The 26,581-nt window shown below is 45.7% G+C and overlaps 1 protein-coding gene across 5 annotated transcripts in view; it reads left to right on the top strand.

Moving 5' to 3' along the window:
- SVIL (supervillin) overlaps window positions 1-20,641 on the top strand; it is a 259,517-nt gene extending 238,876 nt beyond the window's left edge. For all 5 annotated transcript variants that reach the window (XM_018057196.1, XM_018057199.1, XM_018057195.1 and 2 more), the window contains 11 exons: window positions 305-449; window positions 792-1,068; window positions 6,870-7,021; window positions 9,181-9,286; window positions 9,833-10,040; window positions 10,784-10,917; window positions 14,785-14,940; window positions 16,426-16,569; window positions 17,929-18,053; window positions 19,425-19,580; window positions 19,681-20,641. In XM_018057196.1, coding sequence (XP_017912685.1) covers window positions 305-449; window positions 792-1,068; window positions 6,870-7,021; window positions 9,181-9,286; window positions 9,833-10,040; window positions 10,784-10,917; window positions 14,785-14,940; window positions 16,426-16,569; window positions 17,929-18,053; window positions 19,425-19,580; window positions 19,681-19,767 — 1,690 coding nt within the window. In that variant the 3' untranslated portion in view covers window positions 19,768-20,641. The remainder of the gene's footprint in view (window positions 1-304; window positions 450-791; window positions 1,069-6,869; window positions 7,022-9,180; window positions 9,287-9,832; window positions 10,041-10,783; window positions 10,918-14,784; window positions 14,941-16,425; window positions 16,570-17,928; window positions 18,054-19,424; window positions 19,581-19,680) is intronic.

Here is a 26,581-nt window from a genome sequence, read left to right as displayed (position 1 = left end):
AGCCTGTTGCTCTCGGGGACCCCGACGTGAGGATTTGCTGGAATGCAAGGCAAGTCCAGTCCTGAGGTGGATCACGTCACATTCAGGCACATCAACACCAAGGAAACAAAACCATGCAAGGCTTCAGGCTAAAATAAGAAAATGTCATTTCAGTGAAAACAAACCATCCATTCTGTATACTGTTTACGTATTTGGTTTTCTCACTAGCCACGTGTGCTGGGTTTGGGCTTCTTAATTTCAACGTGACTTATTTAATCTTGGTTCTTTTCCCATCCACTCCTCCCACCCCACCCCCACCCTGCAGGAAAGGACAGGGGCGGCCCGACTGGGCAATATTTGGGAGACTTACAGAACACAACGAGACGATCTTGTTCAAAGAGAAATTCCTTGATTGGACGGAACTGAAGAGACCTAACGAGAGGAACGCCAGCGAACTCGCGCAGCACAAGGTATTGAGGGTGATCAAGCCCCAGACCTCAGAGCTCGGTTTGAGTCCATGCCAGAGGGGCTTGGATGCTAAAAGCCCTCCTGGGGTTTGCTAGCAGAACAGCAGACCAGTTTCCAGTTACATTCTGACTCCAGGAGGTGAAAATAGCCGTGTTTTCACATCCAGGTTTATAGGTGTCGCATTCACAGTCATGGCGTGTGTCCCCTAAATGCACCCTTTCCTGAAATGCACTGGACAGCCTGAAAACGCCATCCTCTGAGGCTGTCCCATCACCAGGGAAGCAGTGATGCTATAGCTGCGGATGCAGAGGCAGCTGAGCCAGCGTGTCTGCGTTCCCTCCTAGGATGATGCCCGGGCAGAGGTCAAGCCTTACGATGTGACGCGGATGGTGCCGGTGCCCCAGACGGCGGCCGGCACCGTGCTGGATGGGGTCAACGTGGGCCGAGGCTATGGGCTGGTGGAAGGGGACGACCGGAGGCAGTTCGAGATCGCCAGCGTCTCGGTGGACGTCTGGCACATCCTGGAGTTCGACTACAGCAGGCTCCCCAAGCAGAGCATCGGGCAGTTCCACGAGGGCGATGCCTACGTGGTCAAGTGGAAGTTCATCGTGAGCACTGCAGGTCAGTGAGCACTTCTGTGTCCTCCTAGCCCCACCATGGGCATCGTGGCCACCAGATCCAGACTGAGTGCGTCTGTCCCCAGCCGCCGGTGCAAGGGCCAGTCTAGTCATTCCTCATGAGAACCTCGGGAATAGATTCCTAACACCCAGCGCGGCTAGCATCCCTGGTGCCTCCCTCTAGTTGCCTGGCATGGTAAGGTTTCCCAGCCGCCCTCGCCCCCTCCCCTGCCCCATCCCCAAAGGTCTTCTAAAAAGCAATGATTTGGATGCTGCCGAAATGGAAGGCACACACGGCCGATGGCACAGAACTGAAACCAAGTGGTGTCGTCACAGTCAGTCCACGCACAGAAAGATTTATTCAGACTGAAAGAAGTATTTCCTCTAAGGCTGAGAGTCCTAACAGTGCTCTATGGATCTGGCAGGGTAAATACATGATCCCACCTCCCCACAGACCCCACAGTGCTGTGCTCTTCACGTGGCAAAAGAACAAAACTCTCCATGGTGTGCTTTGCACTAGGGGCAGTGAGGGCGGAGAGCGGTGGATGGGGGAGAAATCATCCCTTTTTCTTGCCAAGAAGTCACAGGTCAAGTGATCCAGTGTCCCGCATTGCTACGCATTTAGAGACAGTTTATGTCACAAGTTGGTGATTCCGAGTTTCACGTACCAAGGGAGTTAAGTCACCTCCTCCTGGCCCCCTCACCATCTGGGTGTGGCTGCCCTGCCGGGCACAGGGCGGAGGCCACTGCTGGCTTTCAAACACTGACTTAGAACCATTTGGTTTCTTACCTAATTTATCCACTATTCTATTAATCAACAGGTGGCATTTACTGAGCGCCTGCTCTATAAAGAGGACACTTTTAAATTTTGTATTATTGAAGTATAGTTGGTCGACAGTGTTGTACTAACTTCTGCTGTGCAGCAGAATGATTCAAGTATATACACACACACATATATCCTTTTTCATTCTTTTCCATTATGGCTCATCACAGGATATTAAATACAGTTCTGTGCTGTACAGTAGGACCTTGTGGATCCTTCCTGTGTTACTAGTTTGTCTCTGCTAATCTCAAACTCCCAGTCTACCCCTCCCCAACGTCCCCTCCCGCTTTGGCAACCACCGGTCTGTTCTTTATGAGTCTCGTTTCTGTTTTGTAGACAAGGTTATATATGTGCTGTATTTTAGCTTCCAGATACAAGTGGTATCATACAGCATGTGTCTTTTTCTGACTTAGTATGATAATCTCTCCATCTGTGCTGCTCAGGTGGCATTATCTCATTCTTTTTTACAGCTGAGGAATATTTCATTGTGTGTGTTTACACCACATCATCTTCATCTATTCATTTGTCCATGGACATCTACGTAGCTTTCATGTCTTGGCTATTGTAAATAGTGCTTCTATGAACATAGGGATGCACGTATCTTTTTCAATTATAGTAAGTTTTTTTCTGGATACATGCCCAGGAATGGAATTAATTGCTGGACCATATGGTAATTCTTGTTTACGTTTTCTGAGGACCCTCCATACTGTTATCCACAGTGGCTGCACCAACTTACATTCTCACCAACAGTGTAGGAGGGGGTTCCCTTCTCTCCACACCCTCTCCAGCAGTTATTTGTAGATTTTTAAATGATGGTCATTCTGAATGGTAAGAGGTGATACTTCATTGTGGTTTTGATTTGCATTTCTCTAATAATTAATGATATTGAGCATCTTTTCAGCTGTCTACTAACCATCTTTATGTCCTCTTTGGAAAAATGTCTGTTTAGATCTTCTGCCCATTTTTCAATTGGGTTGTTTTCTGTTGTTGAGTTGTATGAGCTATTGTACAGTTTAGAGATTAAGCCCTTGTGAGTTACATCGTTTCTAAGTATTTTCTCCCATCCCATAGGTTGTCTTTTCCTTTGGTTCCTTGTTTCCTTTGCTGTGCAAAAACTTGTAGGTTTGATTAGGTCCCATTTGTATATTTTTGCTTTGACTTCTATTGCCTTGGGAGACTGACATAAAAAAACACTGTAATTTCTGTCATAGGATGTTTTGCCCATGTTCTCTCCTAGGAGTTTTATGGTATCAGGTCTTATATTTAAGGAATAAGGCACTTTTTTAGGGACTGTGTGACTGGACAGTCACAGGACATAGAAACTGGACACTCCAGACCCCTTTTCTCCCCAAGAAGGCCTCCCAGCTTGGAGGAAAGGCCCCAGACCCAGGGACCCTACAGCCTGGGTCTGAATCCTCTCAGGGGCCACTAGCTGTGCAAGTTGGGGAAATTTATATAACCTGTCTGAGCCTCGGTTTGCTCACCTGGCAAATGGAGATTATGATACCCTGCTGGCAGGGGCCTAGGGTCGGGTATGTGGGATGTTTAGCACATAGAGGTGCAGGCATCATCATTGCCGACCTTCTCAGCATAGCTCCTGCATTGGACTGGAAGATGAGATACCATGGGTCCACCCCAATGATAGCAGGTCCTAGAGGGTCTCTGTTGTGGGTTTAAACTCTGGGGTAAACTGCCAAGTTGGACACTGAATACTCATCTGTGCTGCCTGGCACTTGAGACAATCAGCAGGAATTTAGTGGGAAAAGACCTACTAACCTTTCATGTTGTGGATGTGGGACCAATAAGGAGCAACTTTCAAGAGCACCTGCCGTCCTCAGCCTTAAAAGTAGAGGAAGGGAAAGGGCTTGCTGTTTTACAAAACCAGACGGGGGAGCTACCGTCTGAAATTTACTTGTCTCCTTTTCTTAAAAAATAATGGTCAGTGAATGGATGACTAAGACTGTATGAAAATGAATTTAAAAAACAGATCTCAGATTTCTGAGAGGCCCCTAAGAAATGCTGATGTGACCTGCACAAATACTTTGTGTTTCTCCCCAGTGAACACAAGGTACGTGTCACAGCCAGACTCTGCGGCAGGCACCTTTATGGACAAAGTGACAGCTTTGATGAAGCCCAGCTGCAGAGGATTAAAGGAGGCCAGGCAGTGTTCAGATTCCAGGCCATCGCTCTGGGAGCAGAAAAGCACAGCCTAATAGCATTTGCAGCTGCTCTGTGGTCATCACAGAAGCCCTGGCCCCTTGGTGACAGCTGGTCCAGTCCCCACACCACTCAGACCCACAGGGCTGCACCTGCAAAGGGGATTGAATTCAAGGTGCCCTTCTGGGCAGGCCCAGCAGAAAGCAGCTTCTGGTGACGCAGCACTGTCGCCCTCTCGGCTGACTCTGGGCAGTCTGCTCCTCGGGACGTGAACTGTGGCAAGGGAGACCAGAGGCCCCAGTGGTCAGTGTCCTGCCTCAGGTGCTGCAGGATGTGGCTCAGTCCCCACGGGGTTAGGGAACAGGCAGCTTGGGGTACCCAGTGATGCTGGGTCAGGCCCCACCAGGGCCCCATGCGGGAGCCAAGTTCCTATTGTAGGAGGCTGGCTGCAAGACCATGTGCTGAGCAGTTCACGTGGCTGAACAGCTACCACCTGTTTTTTGTTGCTTCTAAATGCAACTCCTTCCTCTCCAAAGTAGGTGGATGGCAACGTGCAGCGACACGTTACATTCAGCCTCGGGTCAGGGCTGCAAAGATGACAGTCCAGAAGCTTTTAATATAGAGCTTAATACAACTTAACCTTTGCTAAAACTAAAAATCAATACATGCATCAAAATAAGTTGTACACGGGATTAAATTCGGGGTATGCTGAAGAAAATTGCAAGGAAAATTTGTGAAAACTTTTATGGAATATTTTTAAGGGAATACAGTCCTATTTTAGGTATATGTAGGCAAGCCCATTTTAGAGTGTTAGGGTGCACAACACTGATTATTTAAATATGAACATATATTTAATAGACTGGTAACAAATTCCAAGACGTGTAAACTGCTGTGATATCTTTTAAGCATCTCTCTCTCTAGTAGTAGTCTAACTGATGTGACCAATTTTCACTGCTTTGAAGAGTGTGGGATTGCTAAACAAAGATAACTTCTGTTCCTACATCAATTCGCAAAACTTTCAACGAGTGGCTTCCAGATTAATTGTGGACCTGTAACATCTATTCATGGGGTGGTTTCTGTTTGCTTGGTGCACCTAGAAGTACACAGATTTGACAATTTCAGGTTCACAGTAGAGGGTACTAAGGCCTGAGCTTGGTCAGAATCCTTTAAGAATTATCATAATCATTTATGAAAGCTGTTTGAGTACTTTGATTAAAAGACCAAAAGAAATCACATAAATATGGTCCCTGACCACTTAGAAACTTGAAATAATTGAGCTTTCTTCTTACCTTCAAACCTTAAGACAACTGTGATTTTGTCAATGAGATTGGGGTTGAGAAAAATTGAGATCATATAGAACCAGAGAATCTGATTATTATTTTTGGTATTTTTATGTTTTTAAATTTTTTTATTGGAGTTTTGTAGTTGCTTTACAATGTTGTGTTAGTTTCTGCTGTGCAGCAAGGGTGAATTACCTATATGTGTGTGTGTATATATATGTGTGTACATCTATGTATATCCCATCTTTTTAAAATTTCCTTCCCATTTAGGTCACCACAGAGCACTGTGTAGAGTTCCCTGTGCTATACAGTAGGCTCTCATTAATTACCTATTTTATACACATTACGATATAAACATCAATCCCGTACCATCCCACCCACACCCCCCTTCCCCCTTGGTGTGCATATGTTTATTTTTCTTGACTTTTAACATATATGGGTTATCATGGGCACCTGCATCCTCCCTGGGTTGATCCCACCGGGGACCACCCAGGCATGAGTGGAGATCTTAGTCTCCTGACGTCACTCAGCCTAGAACGCTCTGCTTCTTGGTCACGGTCGGTCATTCAGCCCTCTCTTATGCACCTCCTCCAAAAGGCCTTCCCCACCAGGCACTCCAGCAGCGCTCAGCCTGCCACTTGTCACATCCCCCATCTTCTCCTCTCAGTACTGACACCCTCTGAAGTTACTTTACTCATCATCATTGCCCTGGCACACAGTAGGTGGTCAGTAAATATTTACTGAACAAACAAATGAGGGAGTCTGGAGACAGATCTCCCTATAGGTAATGGTTTGGGGTCTGAACTACTGTCTGAAGTGACCACTCACTCAGATCACTTTCCATGACTGTCCCTCAGTGGGGTCTGCATTCCGTGCGCTGCTGCGCTCTCTCCAGTGCCTGCGAGGTCCCGGCAGTGAGACTAACCAGCCCTTCATCCTGGCTGCAGCCCTGGTGGCAGTCATCACTTAAATCCCAGGTTATTTTTTGAAAGTGATAGGTCTGCAATTTGTCTCTCCCATTTCTGACATAACTTGGAGACTTCCAAGTGTTTTTTTTTTACTAAACAGTCTTAGCAGATGACATTTTTTCCTTTGTACTTAAAGCCGGCCCAACCGTTGTTTGCAGTATCCTTTCTCCACCACCAGACTGTCTGCCAAAGGTTGGTGAAACACGGAAATTGCGCTTGTGCCATCAGGCCCTGGGCCTGCTCTGGCATCCACACTTCTGTTATACACACCTGGATGGCCTACTGTCCTCCCAGATGATAGATGTTTATCTTGGGGTATCAGGAGGGCCTGGAGATCATCTTCCTCCAGTTTGGAGGCTTGGGGTCCATGAGCTGGAAGAAAGGTGGTTTCTCTCCCTTCCAGTGGCCAACCAAGATCGACGTTCCCTCTGTAGTAAATGATTTATCCCCAGCCCTGCACCCCACGGTTGCACCTTCTGCTGTTTGTCCTCAGAGTCTGGAGGCCTGAGCTGCACACTGGCTCTTCTTACGGTTTACCCCTGCTCATCCCACGCTCTGCTGTTCTTTGTGTTTGCAGTGGGAAGCCGGCAGAAGGGGGAGCACTCAGTCAGGGTGGCTGGCAAAGAGAAGTGTGTCTACTTCTTCTGGCAAGGCCGCCAGTCAACCGTGAGTGAGAAGGGCACGTCAGCTCTGATGACAGTGGAGCTGGACGAGGAAAGGGGGGCCCAGGTAAGTCCTGGAGGCAGATCTACCGCAAACAAGGGAAAGGAGGGCGCCTGGTTTGTTTCCCTAAAGACCTGATTCTAATGAACAAAGGAGAGCATTGTCCAAAGCCTCTTTAGTCTTGATCTGGCTTCCCTGTATTTCAGGCTCGGTCTCCTCTTTCATCACCTCCCTGGCCAGGAAGGCAGACCTCTTATAATATGGCCTTAAAGTATATCTGCAAATAATAAATCCACAAAATTAAGTTTAAAGAGCCCATAAACGTTTTTTAAGTTTTCACTTAACTGATCATCAAGGAATTGTAAATAGGACAAAGATGCCACTTTCCACTCCTAAAATGGCATAAGTGTTTTAAAAGAATGGACCCAGGGCTGGTGAGGATTCAGGAGGATGGGTGTCCATGCCTGTCTCTGCTGGGAAGTATAAATTGAAACAGCCACCCTGAAAGGCAGCTTTTGCTTAAGAACCTTAAAGTGCTCACACACTTTGATCACTATTCCTCTTACATAAATCCATCCTTAGGAAATGTCAGAGGCGTTATGTAAAGGCTGTCTTGCCACGGCCTGCGTCCCCATGACAGCCTGGGTGATTTTCTAGGGCCCATTAGATCATGCCCTACCCTCTCTGTTCTCTGTCACACCTGGGCCACCATCTAAGGGTTTGCTGGTGTCAGTCTGCACTCTCCAGCCTCCCTGGTCTTGGACGCCTGTTCAGGCCACTCCCACCTTTTTGTGGTTCCCCCCTTTTTGCCCACTGCAGGGCTTTTGCAGGGATCTCCCCAGCCTGGTACTTCCCTGGGTTTCTGTCTGGATGCCACCTCCATGTGCTTTCTCCACCTTCTCTGTCCTTTTGCTTTAGTTTTCCACAGCACTTACCCCAACGTAAAAGGATGGTCACTGTTTACTTATTCTGTGTCTTCCTCTATAAGCATGAAAGAAACTGTGTCTATCCTGGTCTTACCAACCCCATAACCCCAGAGCCTGTGTGATGCCTGGCAGATACCACTGCCCAAAGTCAAAGGTTTTGAAAGCATTCCTTTTTAATGTTTGGATTATCTAACCTCCAGTCCCTTTCTTTATTATGGGAAATTAAGAGTTGATTCTGGCGTTTTGGAGATCCCAGCATCCTTTTACTGTCTTGGATGAAAAGTTAAGAAAAACATCAGGAAAGAGAGCAGAGGTATTTTCTCCAGAAACAGATCCACAAGCACTCAGCCTTCCAATCCTCTTCCCTAAAAGTATTTAATGCATTTTTTTTTACTGTGGACTATATTTTCCACATAACAGCTGTTTGTCACTGAAAGCTAATTTACTCCTCATAGTGGATCATTTCAACTGCTTTTTTGGGGGGGGCGGGTAGAGGCCATAAACAAATGTTTTATCATACCTTCAAAATCATCCTTAGGGTTTTGAATCTTAATCCAATTGGAGCATTTCATTTTGTATCAATCCAATGGGTGAAAAATCACTGCCGAAACAGAAACCACTCGCGCAAAACGGCCCTTAGTGCACAACAGGCCCTGAGGTTGGTAACTTATAGTGAGAAACACTTCCTGCCTTTCAGTGCTGCCCAGCTGCCAGGCTCTGTTCAAGTTTCCTGTTTAAGGGAAAACGTCTTTGGCAAAGCGAAAGTCAGCTGACTCAACCCTCGGTTACTGTTACTATGTTGCATCTCACACTGACGGGTTAACAGATGCAGTGACTGAGGTGATCCTGGGTGACAGGCCCTCTGAGGGGACCAGAGGCTGCAAAAGAGATAGTTCTTTTCCCCATAAACACAGTCAGTGGCTGGTCATTCTCACTGCTAAGAAGTTTTATTAGAAACATGTTTAAATTAATCACATTATATCCCTACTGCAGAATATCAGAATTCATGCTTTAAAGGACATGTGATGACAGAAAAACACTAGCTGAAGAAAATCAGGGTATAAAAGCCACATAAAACAGCAATCCTACTTGGAAAAATATACACCTGAAAAATACTTTGTATCATAGGAAAGCTGTACTTAGAACTGTCATAGTGTTCTCCATAAACATGGTATTATCTCGGGCTTTTATTTGTCCTTCTCAATATTGTTCAGATTTTCTACACAGGCATGTGTTATTTTTATGAGTGCAGAACCGGGACACGTGACTTATTACTCTATCATGTGTTTCAATCGGAAGGTCCAAGTCCTGCAGGGCAAGGAGCCCCCCTGTTTCCTGCAGTGTTTCCAGGGGGGGATGGTAGTCCACTCCGGGAGACGGGAGGAGGAAGAAGAAAACACACAAAGTGAGTCCCTCTTACTCTTGGAATTCGCTTTTCAGGGGTGGGGGTTTGGAGTAAGTCTCTCTTCATGTAGCTGAAGGCAAATTTATAAGTTTGCCTTATAAATCAGCTTTATGGGGTGCCCACACCCCTCCCCCTCCTTCTGTGGAGCTGCCTTCAGAATCCAGCTTTGCATGCAGAAGGCCACAAGATGACCTTAAACTGGATCCTGGAGGGGAAAAAAATCAGTGATTTTATCTTTTAAATTATGAGATTTCTGTTGAACAACATCTTTAAAAAAAATCATCACAGCTTTCAAGCTTCTTAAAATATGCCTGGTTACAACTTACCTAGGTCTTTATAAATTTTGTGAAACTGGTTTTCCTGCATCGTAAACTTTTGGCAACCTGTTTCTAAGCCCACAAAGGTTTGTTTTCTGGGCCTGGGTTAGAAACCAGCCTCGCCTCCACCTGCCCCTCCAGACACAGGAAGGAGTGGGGCTTGGGCTGCCTGGCAGGGTCCCCTCCCTGCTCAGTCGCTTCCTAACTGTGCCGCCGGCGCCCCCTGCAGGCGAGTGGCGGCTGTACTGTGTGCGCGGAGAGGTGCCCGTGGAGGGGAACTTGCTGGAGGTGGCCTGTCACTGCAGCAGCCTCAGGTCTAGGACGTCCATGGTCGTCCTCAACGTCCACAAAGCCCTCATCTACCTGTGGCACGGATGCAAAGCCCAGGCCCACACGAAGGAGGTCGGACGGACTGCAGCCAATAAAATCAAGGACCAGTGAGTGCTGTGTGTGTGAGCACCTCTCCCTGAGCGAGGGTCTCCGGGGTGCAGGCTGAGCATCCCAAGAGCCCCGTGGATGCCCCCATATGTCCAGCATGACACAGCGTGGAGAGGCCCCCACGAGGTCAGGGGCCCTGAAGGTCCAAGTTCATCCGACACGAGTTCAGCCCAAACCTCCCCTCTGAGGCTTGTCCCCACTTTCTGAGGATTTACCTGCTTCCGTAAAAGGCAGAAGACCCCTTCAGAGGTGTGATTCAGCTCTTGAATTATCAGCCCGGGTCCTTGGTTATTTAAAAGAGAACAAATTTCAAACATCATTTAGGGGATCAGAGCTGGTTTTGTCAGAGGTGTGGAAGGTTTGCAAACACTCAGCTAAAGAGAGCTGGGACACCACCCACTGTGTCAGACTGTCAGGTGCCCCCTCCTTCAGGGACAAGGGTGTCTGGGAGACAGCTGCCCAAGTGCATTACCAGAGTCCCCAGGGCAGGCGCAATGGATGTTGGGTTCCCTTCCTCTTCCAGGCAGCACCCACAGGTGCCCACGACCCAGAGACCGCACACTAGACAGCCCCAGGTGAGAACCCACTCATATACTACAGAGCGGGCTGTTATTCATTATAAGGACCATTTTAGTTGGAAAGCAGGAAAGATGCTGAACCAATCTGTAGATGTAGTCTGGAATAATTTTGTCCTGCCCACAATTCTGGGCCTGATAAAAACTGTTGGACTCTCTCCATGCAGATGTCCCCTGGAGGCCGGGCTGCACAGTAGCAGCAAAGTGACAATTCATGAGTGTGATGAAGGCTCGGAGCCCCTGGGGTTCTGGGATGCTCTGGGGAGGAGAGACCGGAAAGCCTACGACTGCATGCTTCAAGGTAAGCCTACAGCCGGCACCTCCGAGCACCAGCTTCCTCAGTATGTAAATATTTATGCACACGTGCTCCACACAACACGAGGAGTTATCCCAACACCAGGTCTTCTCGGGCCAACAACCCAATAAGATGGCTAACATTTATCACTAGTTATGATGCCAAGTAGATACTGTGTGTGTCAGGGTAGAGTTGTTCATAAAGAATGCTTCTGCCAGGAAGTGTCACACAGGCCTGCAAAGAGGACAGGGCACTTCCTGGAGCCTTGGATGTGTAGCTGTGACTTGCAGAGAAGGGAAGGAAGGAGGAGCATTCCAGGAAACCAGATGGGCACAGCATGAGCCTCTGGGATGAGGTGCTTTTGGTTTAGCCAGTGCCCAGGGTACAGAGAAATAGTGGTGGTTTAGTCACCAAGTTGCGTCTGACTCTTTGCAACCCTCTGTCAGGGGGGTTTTCCAGGCAAGAATACTTGAGTGGGTTGCTGTTTCCTCCTCCAGGGGTCTTCCCAACCCAGAGATCAAACCCACGGTTCCTGCACTGGCAGGCAGGTTCCTTACCACTGAGCCACCTGGGAAGTTGTCCTGGGAAACGGTGGGGTTTAAATGAGAGTGGGTCGGTCTTGTCTTTGAATACATGAAATACAGGTTGACACACATACAGGACAACATAAGAAAAGTGAACAATTACTAAGCAGTTTAGGCTGAGCTAGGCCGTGGCTAACCACCTGCTACACATTCCCTCACTCCATGCTCACAGCCCAACCAAGAAGCTGCGCTGGTTCACCGGCAGGGAAGCCGAGGCCTGGGAGGTTAACCATCTCAGCCCAGGTTGGACAACAGTGGGATGTCCTTGTGCCCACACTGTCCTGCCTCTCGAGTTTTACAAACTTTTCCAGAAGTTCTTAAAATATAGTTGATCCTTGAACAACATAGAGGTTAGGGGCTAAGCTCCACCCCTCCCCACACCCCCACACAGTTGAAAATCCATATATAACTTGTTATTTGGCTATGTCAGGGCTTGGCTGCCCCATGGCCTGTGGGATCTTGGTTCCCCAACCAGGGATTGAATCTGTGTCCCCTGCATTGCAAGGCAGAATCTTAATCACTGGACCACCAGGAAGTCCCTACATAAAACCTGTCACTCCCCGCAAACTTCACTACTCATAGCCAACTGTTGACTGAAAGCCTTACCAAGAACACAGACTTAACACCTAGTTTGTAGGTGGTATGTATTATATAATTCTTACAAAAAAGTGAATGTAATGAAAATTATAAGGGATGGAAATTACATTTACTATAGGATACTATAAATTTCCATCATCTGTTTATGAGATGAATCATTTGTCAGTACCTACATCAATATTGTCTTAGTGGATACAAAATATGGTAGATGTTATATGTATTACTAATACTAGACATCAAAAATTAAAAGATACTGTGAAACAGAAATTTGTATTTATTTACAGATACTGGGTTAGACAAAAAGTTTGTTTAGGTTTTTCCATATGTTATGAAAATCTTTATATTAATTCAACAAATATTTATTGAGTCTTAATTATATATCAAGTACTTTGCCAGACAATAGAGCTAAAATACGAAGGTGAACAAAACAGATGTGAACATAACTTACAGTGATGTTTCCTTTTGGGGAGGGTTTTGATTGCTTTGCTTAAGTCTAATTTATAAAGAACTTAATCAGTTTAGCTTTGTTTCCTTGTAAGTCCAAATATAACATCGTAAACCTTCAATCAGTCCTCAGTGAGGACTATGCTGGATCTCTCTCTTGCAGCCTAGAAGCTTGAAAGTATCATGCGTTTCTCCTCTGTCAGGGAGAAAGTACACAGGGCTTTAGAAAAGAACAGATGTGACAGTTTTATTTTCCCCCGAGTCTATTCCAGTAAGATCGACAATATCCCATTCATTGATGCCAATCTTGATCTGCAAAGAATGGAGAATCCATTCTAAGTTAAGATGGAGTCTTGGTACGATTGTTTGGCTTATTATGCACTGCCAGGAATCTGTAATTCCAAAATATGTTCAATAGGTTTCAGCTGACTCATGCTTTTTTAAGTTCTAAAATTTCTTCTAAGAGATCTATCACTGTAATAAGTTGTTTTCTTCCACAAAATGTCCTTTTAAAAGTTATTTGCACTCTTCAGTTCAGTTCAGTCACTCAGTCATGTCTGACTCTTTTGTGACCCCATGGACTGTAGCCCGCCAGGCCTCCCTGTCCATCGCCAACTCCCGGAGTTTACTCAAACTCATGTCCACTGAGTAGGTGATGCCATCCAACCATCTTATTTGCACTCAAGCCAATCAGTAAATGTTTTGCAGGCTCAGGTTAAGGCATAATCATGCAAATTATTCCTTAACTTTAATCCAGAAAATTCATTTTGGCATATCCTTTAAAAGAGCTAACAAACTCCCCTCCCCACCCCCCAATCCCCCCCCCCCACCCCGCTCCAGTAAATGCTCCATATGTTATGAAAATCTTGAATGAACTTTTTGGCCAACCCAATATAATGAATGATTCATGCACTGATAAAAAAACAACAATATGATTGCTTCATATCAGCCAGTGTCACTGATACAGCTGCTCCTCAGCAGCCCAGCTGATACACTAGTGAATGGCTATAACATTTTTATGGCATGCTGCGTTTCAGTCATAATAATAGTCAAACTATTGAAAGCACTGTTACCTTTTTATAAAAATCACTTACCCCCTAAAGATAACTGATTCACAACTTCTCCAGTTACAAGAGAGATGCAGACTGCATAGTAATTCTTTGAAAACAAAGTTATAGAACAGTAAGAAAACTAACACATTATTAATCTTACATTAAACATCCCTCACCTTATGCCTATGTAAAGGTAGGTATCTACACAGATCTGATGCATTCATGACATACCTAAATTTTATAACTTTTTCAGTATTTCTAGGCTATGCAATTTGTCTGCAGGTTTTTCAAGTTGTCACAAACCTCCAACAGATTTTTCCAATGTATCTATTGAAAAAATGTATGATGAACCATTTCCCAAAGCCTGTGTTAATATTTATAGACTTATGGCTGCAGGTATTTTGTGAGTATATATGCCATTCTCTACTTAATAGCTGGAGAACTGAGTTGTTTCAAATTTTTCTCTAACAACAATAAAGTTGTGAATAGTTTTCAAAAGAATTATCTGCATTTGTTTCTAGTTAAGGTAAATTCCTGTACCTGGGACAACTGTGGCGAAGTTATTATAAAGTCTTACAGTAACATCTGCCAGTGTCCCCAAAACACTGGCCCCAAATTCCATTCTTACCCATTGATTGTAGCCAACCTTACCAGCAGTCTACAAATGTGCACATTTCACAGCACAGCCACATGCTTGTTTATTACTTTTCCTCACTGATGGTAGAAATTATGATCTAAACACTGTTATAACTTAATGTTTAAATTAGAAGTACTGTTAAATGCTGTCTATATATATTTTTTAGCCACATGTACTTCTTTTGGGGTTAATATTTTATTTGTGCCTTTAGCACATTTTTCGATATTTATTGTCTTATTATTATTACATTTCTTTATATACTGCTAAAGATATGAACAAGTTTCCATATTTCCCATTTTGTCACTTGCCTTTTCATTCTGTTTGCTTGAGGGTGCTTTCTAATGCAGTGTAATTTTTCATTTTTATGTTCTTAATGCATAAATCTCTTCTTGAATTACTTCTTATGCAGTTATGATTAAAAAGGCCTTGCCCACCTCCAAGTTCAGATGAACTGTACCGTTTTTACACTTGTGCTTTGATCATTTCATGTCTTACATTAATTCTTCAGACCACCTGGAATTCATTTGTCTTTAGCTTTTTGTTCTCTTTTCTTTCAAAGATCCTGGAAATTTTAACTTCACACCCCGCCTGTTCATCCTCAGCAGCTCCTCTGGCGACTTCTCAGCCACAGAGTTCATGTATCCCGCCCGAGACCCCTCTGTGGTCAACTCTATGCCCTTCCTGCAGGAAGACCTATACAGCGCCCCACAGCCAGGTACGACCCACAGAAGAGGGCAGTCGTGCTGAGCCAGCAGAAGGCTCACCTTCTAAGAAGTCTTTTTACTTTGCATCTAGTAAGCAGTTTTTATCTGCTAAGTACACTTTCTTATATTATCGCTCATGTAATCCTCATACCTTCCCTGCAACCAAAGGAAGATGACATCAATCATGTATTATTATGGTATAAAAAACTGACCCTCAGATACTCACCCAAACTCATCAGTTAAGAATAGGTTGAGTGCAACTATGTCAGGCATCAGTCTCTGCTGTTTGCTCAGCTTTCCCTCCATCATCTTGATTCATGTTCTCATGTGGCTGCTCTTGCTCCAGCCATCATGTTTCTATTCAAAAGAGAAAGAAAAAAGAATGGGAGAAACTGCAATGATAGCCAAGTCTCTCCCTTTTATCAGCTAAAGCAAAAGCTTTCCCCGAAACCGCCAGCTGCAAGGGAACCTTGCCAGAGTCACAGGAGCAGGGGTTGAGAGTATCTCTGGGGTGAACCCCAGAGCAGTGTCTACAATTCCAGGCTGCAGAGCAGGGCCAAGGCTCTCTCCTGTGCCTCCTGATCCCAAGGTCAGGGCTGTTTCCACATGACCTCCACCACAAGACAGAGCCTCTGTGCTGTTGTTGTGGTTGGGACAGTCACCAGGGACTGGGCTGCAGAGACAGTCGTGTCTGAGGTCAGCTGTCCCAGCCTTGGGGCATCTCCACTCTCACATTACAAGAACCTGGAGCAGCATCAGGAACCTCACAGACCCTGGCCAGCCTGTCACCACCTGAAAAGCTTGCCTGGTACACATGGTCATACTGGGGAAATATTAGCTAGTGTCTTAGAAAGGGCTGCCACCCACCTCTTCATCCTAAGGCTCAGGTTAGGTCTTCAGCCTCCACTGGGCTTTTCAGTCATGTGGTTATCACAGAACCCAGAGATGAGAGCCAGGAAAAGACTCTGGTGAGATGAGCCAGCGGATGTGAGAGGCCGTGGCGACGTCAAAGAAGAGTCAGGCTAATGGTTTGCTGGAGAGAAAAGGGGAACATCATTGGGATCTCTGCAGGCCCATTCCTCCCTAAAAGAACCGTGGACTCAGATGGCCTGCTTAGTAGGTCAAGCACGGGCAGGGCAAGCGTGACGTGCTCCCCAGTGTTTAACATGCTCTTGGGGGTCAGCGGCGCTGACAGCCCCTCGGGGGTCACGAGTCTCATCTATCCCAATCTTGGCACCTGGCCAGGACCCAGAGAGCAGCTGTGGAGTCGGGGGAGGCGGGGAATTGAGAGAGGAGGAAAGAGCCTACCTCATCAACACCAGCTCTGCCTCAGGCTTTGCCTGATTTGTCCCTCAAAAGCCACATCATCAGGGGGACCCTCCCTGAGGCCCTGAGTTTACCTGCCAAGGGGCTTCTCCCACTGACCATAGTGGCAGGGAGGGAGGCACTGGTGAGGCTTGGGGAAGAGTCCCTGACTATCTGCTCTGCCCTCACAGCACTTTTCCTTGTTGACAATCACCATGAGGTGTACCTCTGGCAAGGCTGGTGGCCCATCGAGAACAAGATCACGGGCTCCGCGCGCATCCGCTGGGCCTCAGACCGGAAGAGTGCCATGGAGACAGTGCTGCAGTACTGCCGAGGTGAGGCCCCCAGCAGTGGGCACCCTCCATCTAGGTGCCCTGATGGCTTTCTGCAGACTGACTTAGAGACCCGGGCCAGGCCTCCTTTCCTGTGGGTGGCACTAGCCTGGAAAAAAACCTGCAGTCAGCCATGAAACCGACTTTGTTTTTCCCCTGGAACTTCTTGAGGCTTATTACTTTTGAAATTAATACATTCTAAGCTGCCAACATGAATGAGATTTCATTTCTCTTTTTTAAAATTGAAGTCGAGTAAATGTACAATATTATATGTTACAGGTGTATGATACAATGATTCATGATGTTTAAAGGTTATACTCCATTTATAGTTATTATAAAACATCAGCTATATTCCCCATGTTATACAATATATCCTGGTAGCAGATTTTATACTTAATGGTTTATACGATTAAATCCACTACCCCTTATATTGCCCCTCCCCATTTCAACAGACTAGGGAATATCTCTTTTCTATTGGACTGATCAAAAAGTTCATTCGGGTTTTTACATAACATCTTATGGAAAAACCCAAATGAACTTCTTAGCCAACCTGATACTATAAGGCCATCTATTATTAACCTGTCACCCTCGAGATGAACAGCTGAGTTGTAGGATGGCTAGCCTGGTTAAAACCATCCTGCACTCAGAGTTAATCATGCTGAGGGACCCTGTCAGGGAGTAGAGAGAGCCCCCAAATGGGCTGGAAGGCCGACGGCAACCTTTCTGTCATTATTATTAGTGTTACATCTGCAAAGAAAGGTGTGCAGTCCATTCGTGGCTTCTCTATCATACCATCCACCTGAAACTGGTGGTCTTTTTTTATATAAAATGAAGATACCAGTAATTAATTTCTTAATTTTTAAGACCCATTGATTAGTATTGCTGAGTATGTACAGTCAATTTTCTCTTGAGAAACCCTTTCATAATAAAATAACTAAATTTCCCACCAAACATATAAGCTAAAGCAGCTTCTAAACTGCTGTCATTAGCTGGTTAATTCTCACTGAACTTGATGCTGGGTCAGGAAGCTGGAGGAATATTTGACGGGTGAGTCCAGGAGGAGGAAAAGGAGCCCCCAGACACCGCAGAGAGAGGCTGTCTTTCCTCCCATCCAGGGAGGGTTCTGTTAGGGTCAGGAACCTTAAAGTCAGGTCACTTCCAGGCAACTGCATGCATGCCTATATGCAAGAAGTTAAACATCTTATGTAAACACCCTCCAGGCGGGGCTGTCAACTACTCATAACTTATATTTTAAGCCTGAAGTCAAGAGATGCAAACAAAAGATTTCAGGGGAAATCAGAGAAACACAGGGCCTTCAGGGCCACCCCAGGTCTGTGACATCCGCCTTCTGTGTGACCGCAGGGAAAAACCTGAAGAAGCCGCCCCCCAAGTCTTACCTCATCCACGCTGGCCTGGAACCCCTGACCTTCACCAACATGTTCCCCAGCTGGGAGCACAGAGAAGACATTGCAGAGATCACGGAGATGGTGAGCACTCTTCCCTGCCTTTCAGGCTGTAGGGTGGCTTCCCCTGGGGAGAAAAGGCCAACTGCGTTTTCATGTGAAAATGTGATTCCTTGTTCACATGTTGACCAGTCTACACAGAATCAGCACAGGAGAAGAGAAGCCTAAGGAGAAGTCGGTGAAAGTAACTGGGTAACTTTCTATACACCATGCTCAGGTCCAAACAAAAGCAAAGGTGAACTTAATTACTTTGAAGACCACACACAAATAAAAGCAGCCATCTCTTCTACCTGTTAAAGATCCATTGCCTCTTTAAGTCCATATAAAGCACCACAGAACAGCCCCCTGTCTCAGACTTCAACCTTGGGTCCAAGGAGACATGGAGTAACTCCATGATGAGTTCACTTGCTCAGGTAACGCAGGGAGTGAAGGCGGTGTGAGCCTGTCCTGATGCAGGATGGCTCGACTCCTCTTTCCTACCATCCTTTATCTCCACGAGGCATTTATCATAACCTCTATTCACCAAAACACATTATTAGCCAGCATGTTATCCTTTCCAGCTGCACCGAGAAGAGGAAGCTTACTGCAGCTCTGTAGAATTTAATGTATGGGTTTTGAACACTGCTCACACCACCAACCCCAAGGAAGTTTTTTATTTGGTGGGAGATAGGTTTGTCCAATGAGATTTTTCTTGCTGTGCAAACACAGGGCTGCTTACCTGGGGAGATGATGGGGGATATTTGATAGGAGGTCTGGATAACTTTAAACAAACTGCAAAAGTGTGCTGCTGCTTGACCACAGAGAGGGCTAGCTTGATCTCCGCTGCCGATCCTAAGCTCTCTGGAGCCCGGTGGACTTTATCTTCACAGGTAGGGTCTCAGGCTGCCTGGGAGCCAACAGGCATGGTGAGGTGTCTCTGTGCATGATGGATATGTGACCCAGGACACCTTGAAGCTCTTCAGGTTCAAGGACATCAATCAGTGCCATCCTCTGTTCTCTGCAGACCCCTGGAGGGGGTTAAAAAAAAACTCCATTCAGCTCCAGCACATTCTAGATGCATTTTCTTACCTTTTTCTACTGAGGATTAGGAGATGGGATCTGAGGTATAGAGGAGAGGGTGATTCTTATTAAGGTTAATTGCTTTTATATATTTGTAAGCACATTCCATTATTTGCATGCTTCTGATTTCTCAGCTTCACATGTAATCATCTTCTTGATAATTCACTCATGTGATAGGCCCTAAACTTTTTTGCTGATGTATATGAAAACTCATAGGGGGAGTGAGACGGCATCTCAGGCTAGGCTGGGGTGGGGATGGGCTGGGTGATATATTCACAGCGCATGATGAAATATGTTCAGACATGGAGGTTCCTCTCTTGGCTCCCTCTTCTCCAGGACACAGAAGTTTCAAATCAGATCACCCTAGTGGAGGATGTTTTAGCCAAACTATGTAAGACCATTTACCCGCTGGCCGACCTCCTAGCCAGGCCGCTCCCTGAGGGAGTCGACCCTCTGAAGCTGGAGATCTATCTCACCGATGAGGACTTTGAGGTAAGTGTTTTTTCTGGGCGGAACTGTGTTTGAGTGTCGTGCATGGCTTGTGGGAGGGTCTGTTCGCTCAGCCACTGGGCATTTCTTTCTCTCCTTCCAGTTTGCACTAGACATGACCCGAGACGAGTACAACGCACTGCCCGCTTGGAAGCAGGTGAACCTGAAGAAAGCGAAAGGTCTGTTCTGAGTCATGAGATGCTGGAGGAACCTGGGTGGTCACTTTCAATACTGATGGACCAGGAAAATGGATGTTTTAGTGGGGGAGCCTGGTATTTTTAAATATGTTTTTTCATCCGCATTTTTAAAACCTGAAGTGACCAGCTCTCCTGCTCGTTTGGGAGTTGTGTATTTTGTAAATGTTCCAGAGAATTCTCTGGGAACACGTTTTCCACACGTCAGCAAGTGATATTTGTGAGGTATCCATGGCCCTACATGCACTTACGCAGCAGGTCCTCAGCAGCGGCCACGGCACTGCCCTCCCACTCCAGCTAAGCGTTGCCTATTTTTTTGAAGCAGTTCTCTTTATAAAGTGTTATTTTGATAGTTTGTGGATTCTAAAATATATATATATATTTATATAAACACCGTATAAATCAAATATGTATTTAACAAACCAATATGTATTCATTCACTTTTAAGATTTTTTTTTTTTGGTGTCAAAATAATATTAAAAGGTAGTTGCTTCTGTTGAATTAGTTCTGCCACCTATGTGTACTTTCACCCATACTCAGAAGCGTCTCCTTTGGTGTGAAGTCTGACTCGTTCTGAGTGCTGCTTCCGGTGCTAAGATGAACAAAGGCTCTTAAGAATCTGTGCGAATCTACCTTTCTACCTTAATATTGCCCCCAAATGTATAGTGCCTTGTTTTATGTACAGTTTATATACAGAAAAGTTTGCTCTGCATTTTTTGACGATGGTTTGGAACAGTATCTACAATTTTACTCTAAAATAGTAGAAATTTCAAAAAAAAAAAAACTATTTCTAATACCTGTTGTAAACATTATACATGTCATTTGGTGACAGAGGACTCCAAAATAAAAGCTTCAGAATAAACACAACTATGAACTGATTGGTTCACACTGAGTTCCTGTCTGAAAAACATTTTTTGTAAATGTTAACCTTGTACCAATATTTCACCATTCAGTATTAACTGCTGTAACTTTTAATGCAGCTCAGGAAAAGACGGGATACAAGGTCATACAACTAAACAGACATATTCAGCCCATAAAATGAGTTGAAGACATATTTTTGCAAGTCATTCAACAGACGCTCTTTATCCTCAACTATAGCTGTGTATCAAATTCAAGAGCTCAATGCCTTTTTAAAAATACTGCATATATAAGGTAGTTAGAAAAACATTAAAAACTCACCAGCTTTTATGTTCTAAAATCCAGGGTCCAAGGGAAGAGAATCTGGAAAAGAATGCATGTGTAACTTAATCACTTTGCTGTAGGCCTGAAACTAAAACAACGTTGTAAATCAACTGCAATAAATGAACCCCAAACCCGTGGTTTTGAACAAAGACCACATACCCTGTTAGGAGCTGTTACCACCACCCCCACTTTGGTCTTATTAATATAGTTCATGTATCAATCCCATGATTTCTAAACTCCATCACTGACCATGAGCCCCCTGTCCCCCAAGACTGCACTAGGTCAGGGGTCTGTACCTGCTCCTGGCCCCCACCACTTGACGGCTCTGTGACACTGGGCCATCACAGAACTGTCCCACCTCCGTCTCCTCTTCAGATCGGCACTGTAACTGCCCGCCTCCTATGACTGATTCTTACCAAGGCTATCACTGTTACTGTCATGGAGGTGGACGTAGGAAAGCAAGAGAGATAAAATTAAGGAACGTGGTCACACATCTAGAAATGACAGGTTCAACCCAGGAAGACCTTCCAACGAGAAAACGTGGAAAAGTCGAGGGAAGGGTTCAGACTGTGTCCCATGGGAAGTTGGCAAAGAGGAGCAGAGAAGCATGCTGCAATAAGCCCTTTGGGTAGAGAGCCTGCTCTAGGTGTGATGGACAATACAGAGTCATCAGCAGTACCCATTACCCTAGATTTTCCCAAATGCTCTAAAATTGTTTATACCCACGTGTACTAAGCACTGTCCCCAGCACTGTGTCTGCCTCTCACCTCTTCTTATAAACAGGGCACCTGTCTTGGTTTCACATTTGCTTTTTGCCTCTTTTCCTGAGTTGTTTCCCCAAATCTCTCTTCAGTCTGCAAAACTAGATCCTCCTTTCTCATGTGGTTTTGTGATAGCAGGACGTGACCTTTGCGTCCTGGGAAGGGACCCTGCCTGAACACATGACATGCTAAGTCTCAACACCTCAGCCAGCTGGGCTGCACCCCTCCTCCAGAGCCACATTCCCAGGTGAACCATCTGGGGAACTTTTTATTAAAAACAGCTGGTGTTTTCTTCATTTGCTGCTTTTGAACTAAAGAACAGAGGGCAGCGGATGTCTGGGTGGAGACAAGATGTCACGAGTGTCCTGAGGCTGTGGGGGAACTGCAGGAGTACAAGCGGGCTCCAGAGGTGAGGAACCCTCACCCCGATATGTTCTTCCTGGGCTGTGTCAGGGTCAGAAAGGCCGCTCAGGCGCCCCTCTTCGTTCTCTCCTTATTCCAGCCCCTCCTGTGCCTGAGCTCCATTCTTGTAAAAGGGGATGCATTCCAGAAACAGCTTGAGAATCTGTTTTGGTCCTTCACTTCCTTCTTTTCTTCTGATTGTAACATAATACCCTGTCTACACAGTGACTTGTACATGAATGATCACGGCAGCATCATTCATAATAACCCAAACCTGCAAACAACCCACCAGTCCGTTGACTAAGAAATGGATAAAGAAAATGTGGTAGAGTCACACAATGGAATACTATCCAATAGGAAAGGTAACAAGATACTGATCAACACTCTAACACACCTGGATCTCAGAAATGCCATTTAAGAACTGAGAGTCTGGGATTAGCAGATGCAATATAGGAGGAATAAACAGCAAGGTCCTATAGCACAAGGAACTATATTCAACATCCTGTGATAAACCAAAATAAAGATATGTGTTAATAACTTAATCACTTTACTGTACAGCACAAATTAACAAAAATACAGCTCATAGAATGGGAGAAAATATTTGCAAATGAAGCAACTGATAAGGGATTAATCTCCAAAATATACAAAGAGCTCATGCAGCTCTATGTCAGAACCCAATCAAAAAATGGCAGGAGATCTAAACACACGTTTCTCTAAAGAAGACATAGAGATGGCCAAAAGCACATGAAAGGATGTCCAACATCAGTAATGATCAGAGAAAAGCAAATAAAAACCCAACTGAGGTATCACTGCAGACTGGTCAGAATGGTCATCATCAAAAAGTTTACAAACAATAAATGCAAGAGGGGCTGTGGAGAAAAGGAAACCCTTTTAGACTGCTGATGGGAATCCAAGTTGGTACAGCAACTACAGAAAACAGTATGGAGGTTCCCTAAAAAACCAGTTGCCATGTGAACCACCAATCCCACTCCAGGTACACATCCAGAGAAAACCACAATCTGGAAAGACGCAGGCACCCCAGTGTTCACGGCAGCATGGCTTACAATAGCCAAGTCACGGAAAAACGCCCGAATATCCATCCTCAGAGGCATAGATATAAAGAACATGTGGTATAACACATACAATGGAGGACCACTCAACCATAAAAAAGAACGACATAATGCCATTTGCAGCAACATGGATGGATCTAAAGATTGTCACACTGTAAGCCAGGAGAGAAAGAGAAGGCCGTGTATCACTCAGTGGACTCTTAATATGATACAAATAAACATACAAAACGAAACGGACTTACAAATATCTAAAACAAACACGGCTGCCAAAGGGAAAAATAAGATGGAGGATAAAAGCCAGAGTTTGGCGTTTGCAGACACAAACTACTAAATATAAAATAAACAACAAGGACCTACTGCATAGCACAAGGAACTCTACTCAATATTCTGTGATAACCTATATGGGAAAAGAATCTGAAAAAAGAATGAATACATGTATATGTGTAACTGGATCACTCTGCTGTACCCCTGAAACTAACACAAACTGCCAATCAACTATATTCCAGTAAAATATAAATAAATAAAGGGGAGGGGAAAAAGAAACATCATTCAGTGAAAGAAGCCAGACACAAAAGGCCATATAAACTGTTCAATTTCATGTATTTGGAATTTCCAGGGAAGACAAATCCATTCAGACGGGTGGCAGATAGAGGTGGGAGTGAAGACTGACTGTGGATAAGCATGAGGGCACTTTGAGGGGTGGGACTTTCTGAAACTATAGACTTCCTAAAACTGCATTGTGGTGGTGGCTGCACAACTCTGTGAAAGCACTAAAACTTAAGTGAAGTGTACACTTACACAGGTGTGTCATCAAAGCACAAGAAAGCCATTAAAAAAAAAGTAACACCATCTATGTGAAAAATGCAAATGTTATAAGGATATATAATTTAGAGACTGAAAGTCATAGCTGTTCTTTCTGTTAAAAGAAATAATCATTCATGACACCTGTAAAGACAGTAAGGCAGGTATTTCCCCAGTGGTCTGGTGGTTAGGACCCAGTGCTTCCACTGTGGAGGGCATGGGTTCAATCCCTGGTCAAAGAACTAAGATCCCATGAGCCTCACGGTATGGCCAAAAATAAAAACAGATATTTAAGACGAGCACAACAGCTGTAGGGGCCACTGCTGAAGGGGAAAGACTGGACTCAACTGCAAAGACACAATGAAGAGTGAGAATTTATAGCAAAGCAGCAGATGGAGGTGGGGGTCATTGGATAGAGAACCACTAAGAGGAAAAATCAGGGCAAAGGGCAGTTCTGGCCAAACTGACCTAAGAGGACTCAGGGCAGATCACGGTGACCAGACACTACCCGGGGGGATGGTGGAGGGTGAGGAGTCCGACAAGTCACGAGCGTGATGAGACATCGAGGCGGGGTCTGGCTAAACCTACTTGATCTAGCTACACATGGGCCTGTCTCTGAGGCCACAGCCAAGGACAGACTCAGAGGAGACTGACTACAGCTTGGTCAAGGGCAGCATCTTTGTCACCACTTCCCACATACAATAATTTCAACAGTTTGACTTATAGTCTTCTAGATTTTCCTTTACACCAACTAACATTGAGAGTTATGCTGCTTTTCTTTCTTAAGAGAAAAACTGCATTTGTTTTTTGGCATGTTAATTCTCCCATTAACAGCAGGGCTCAGACGCTAGTCCCTGGACGCTGATCCTGGTGTGTTTGAGGTTCTGTGGTCACGTAGGGCTCAGTATGAGGGTCCAGAGCAGCAGCGGTGGGGACTCAGCCCCTCCAAACCCTACCACCGCTCAATGCTCCTCAGAGGGTAGGCAGCATCCAGCCAGGGCCCAGAGAGGGGGGATTTGGGGACTGATTTTCACAGGTCTTTCTTTTTTAACCTCTTGTTTTGCTTTGGGGTAGAGCCAATTAACAGTGCTGTGACAGTTTCAGGTGGACAGGAAAGGACTCAGCCACGCATGCACATGTATCCATTCTTTTCCAAACTCCCCTCCCATCCAGGCTTCCACATAAAATTGGGCAGAGTTCCATGTGCTATAAAGAAGGACCTTGCTGGTTATCCATTTTAAATACAGCAGTGTGTACATGTCCATCCTTTCCGCTGGTAACCATAAGCTCCTTCTCTAAGGCTCACAGGCCTCTCTTGATCTCAGACCCAGAGTAAGGACCCAATGCCTCAAAACAGGCCTTTGTGGAAAGCAGATCAACAGTGTAGTGAGTGGCTAGGAAGGGCATGGGACCATAACAAGTCAAAGTCAAGGTAATGATTCATAGGCAAATAAAGTGAAATAATGGAATGCTGAATATACTGGAACAGTATCTGACCCAAAGAAAAACCCCTACGTTAGCTCCTCCTTTACTCATAAAAACTAACTGCAGGAGAGCAATCAAGACAGTGGAGTAGTAGGATGTGAAGCTTAACTTCTCTCACAGATACATGAAAAATTTCTTCTAAAGTGGAACAAGTCTCATAGAATACCAACTGGATGCTGCTGGAAGACCTCAGACTGCCGAAAGAGCAATAAAATCTCCACGTAAGCAGGTAGGAAAAAAGAAAGTGAGAAAGGGATCAGGCTGGGACCTGAGCCCCAGGAGGGGGCTATGGGAGAGGAAAAGTTCCTCTCTCTGGGAAGCCCCCTCACCGGCAGGGAGGTTGGCCAGGACGGAGGGGAGCTTCAGAGCCTCAGAGGAGAATGCAGCAGCCGGAGCAGGGGGAAAGCTGCACCGGCACAGTGTGGCCGCGCTGCGTGCCCCAGCCTGAGACACGCACCCACGGGCGCAGGACGGGGCTGGGCGCTGGAACTCAGGCTTCAGACAGCCGGCCAGGGAGAGGACTGGGGATGGCCAGCCCAGGCTGGCTGGAATCCGACTGCAACCACAACTGAGGGTGTGCGTGCAGAAGTCCCAGCTGCCTTAGAGGCCAGGTGTGATTGATTGAGGGGTGCATGAGGGAAGGGGCGGGACCCAAATTCCTTCCCTGTGCGCATGTTCACAGAGGGCAGGACACCACCTGCACTGGCTCCAGGTATGGGTGCAAGCCACCGTCACCCACCTTCCTCGCAGACTCCAGGAGTCCCGAGCCACCCCCAGCCCCATCACACGCTCCAGGGCACACCTGAGCCACCACCCCTGCCAAGAACCCTAGAACAGGCACTAGCCACCATATCTGCATACCCCTATCAAGCAGATAATGACCAGCACACACTGAGGAAGGAGGGAACAAGCATCAATACTAAAAAAAGCCCTCATACCAAGTATCTTAAACCCACACAAGCTTCTTAGGATCAACCCCACATATAAACAGTCCTCCAAGACCACAGTAGATAACTGCTTTCCCTAAACTCACAGAGTAAGAGAAATGTAAGTAAAATTAAGAAGCAAAGGAGCCACTCCCAGTTAATAGATCAAGAATTCCCCTGAAA

This window comes from Capra hircus, chromosome 13, assembly GCF_001704415.2.
Source record: "Capra hircus breed San Clemente chromosome 13, ASM170441v1, whole genome shotgun sequence".
Classification (NCBI taxonomy): domain Eukaryota; kingdom Metazoa; phylum Chordata; class Mammalia; order Artiodactyla; family Bovidae; genus Capra; species Capra hircus.
The sequence above is the reverse complement of the archived record's forward strand: the minus strand, read 5'-3'. Positions and strand labels throughout refer to the sequence as shown.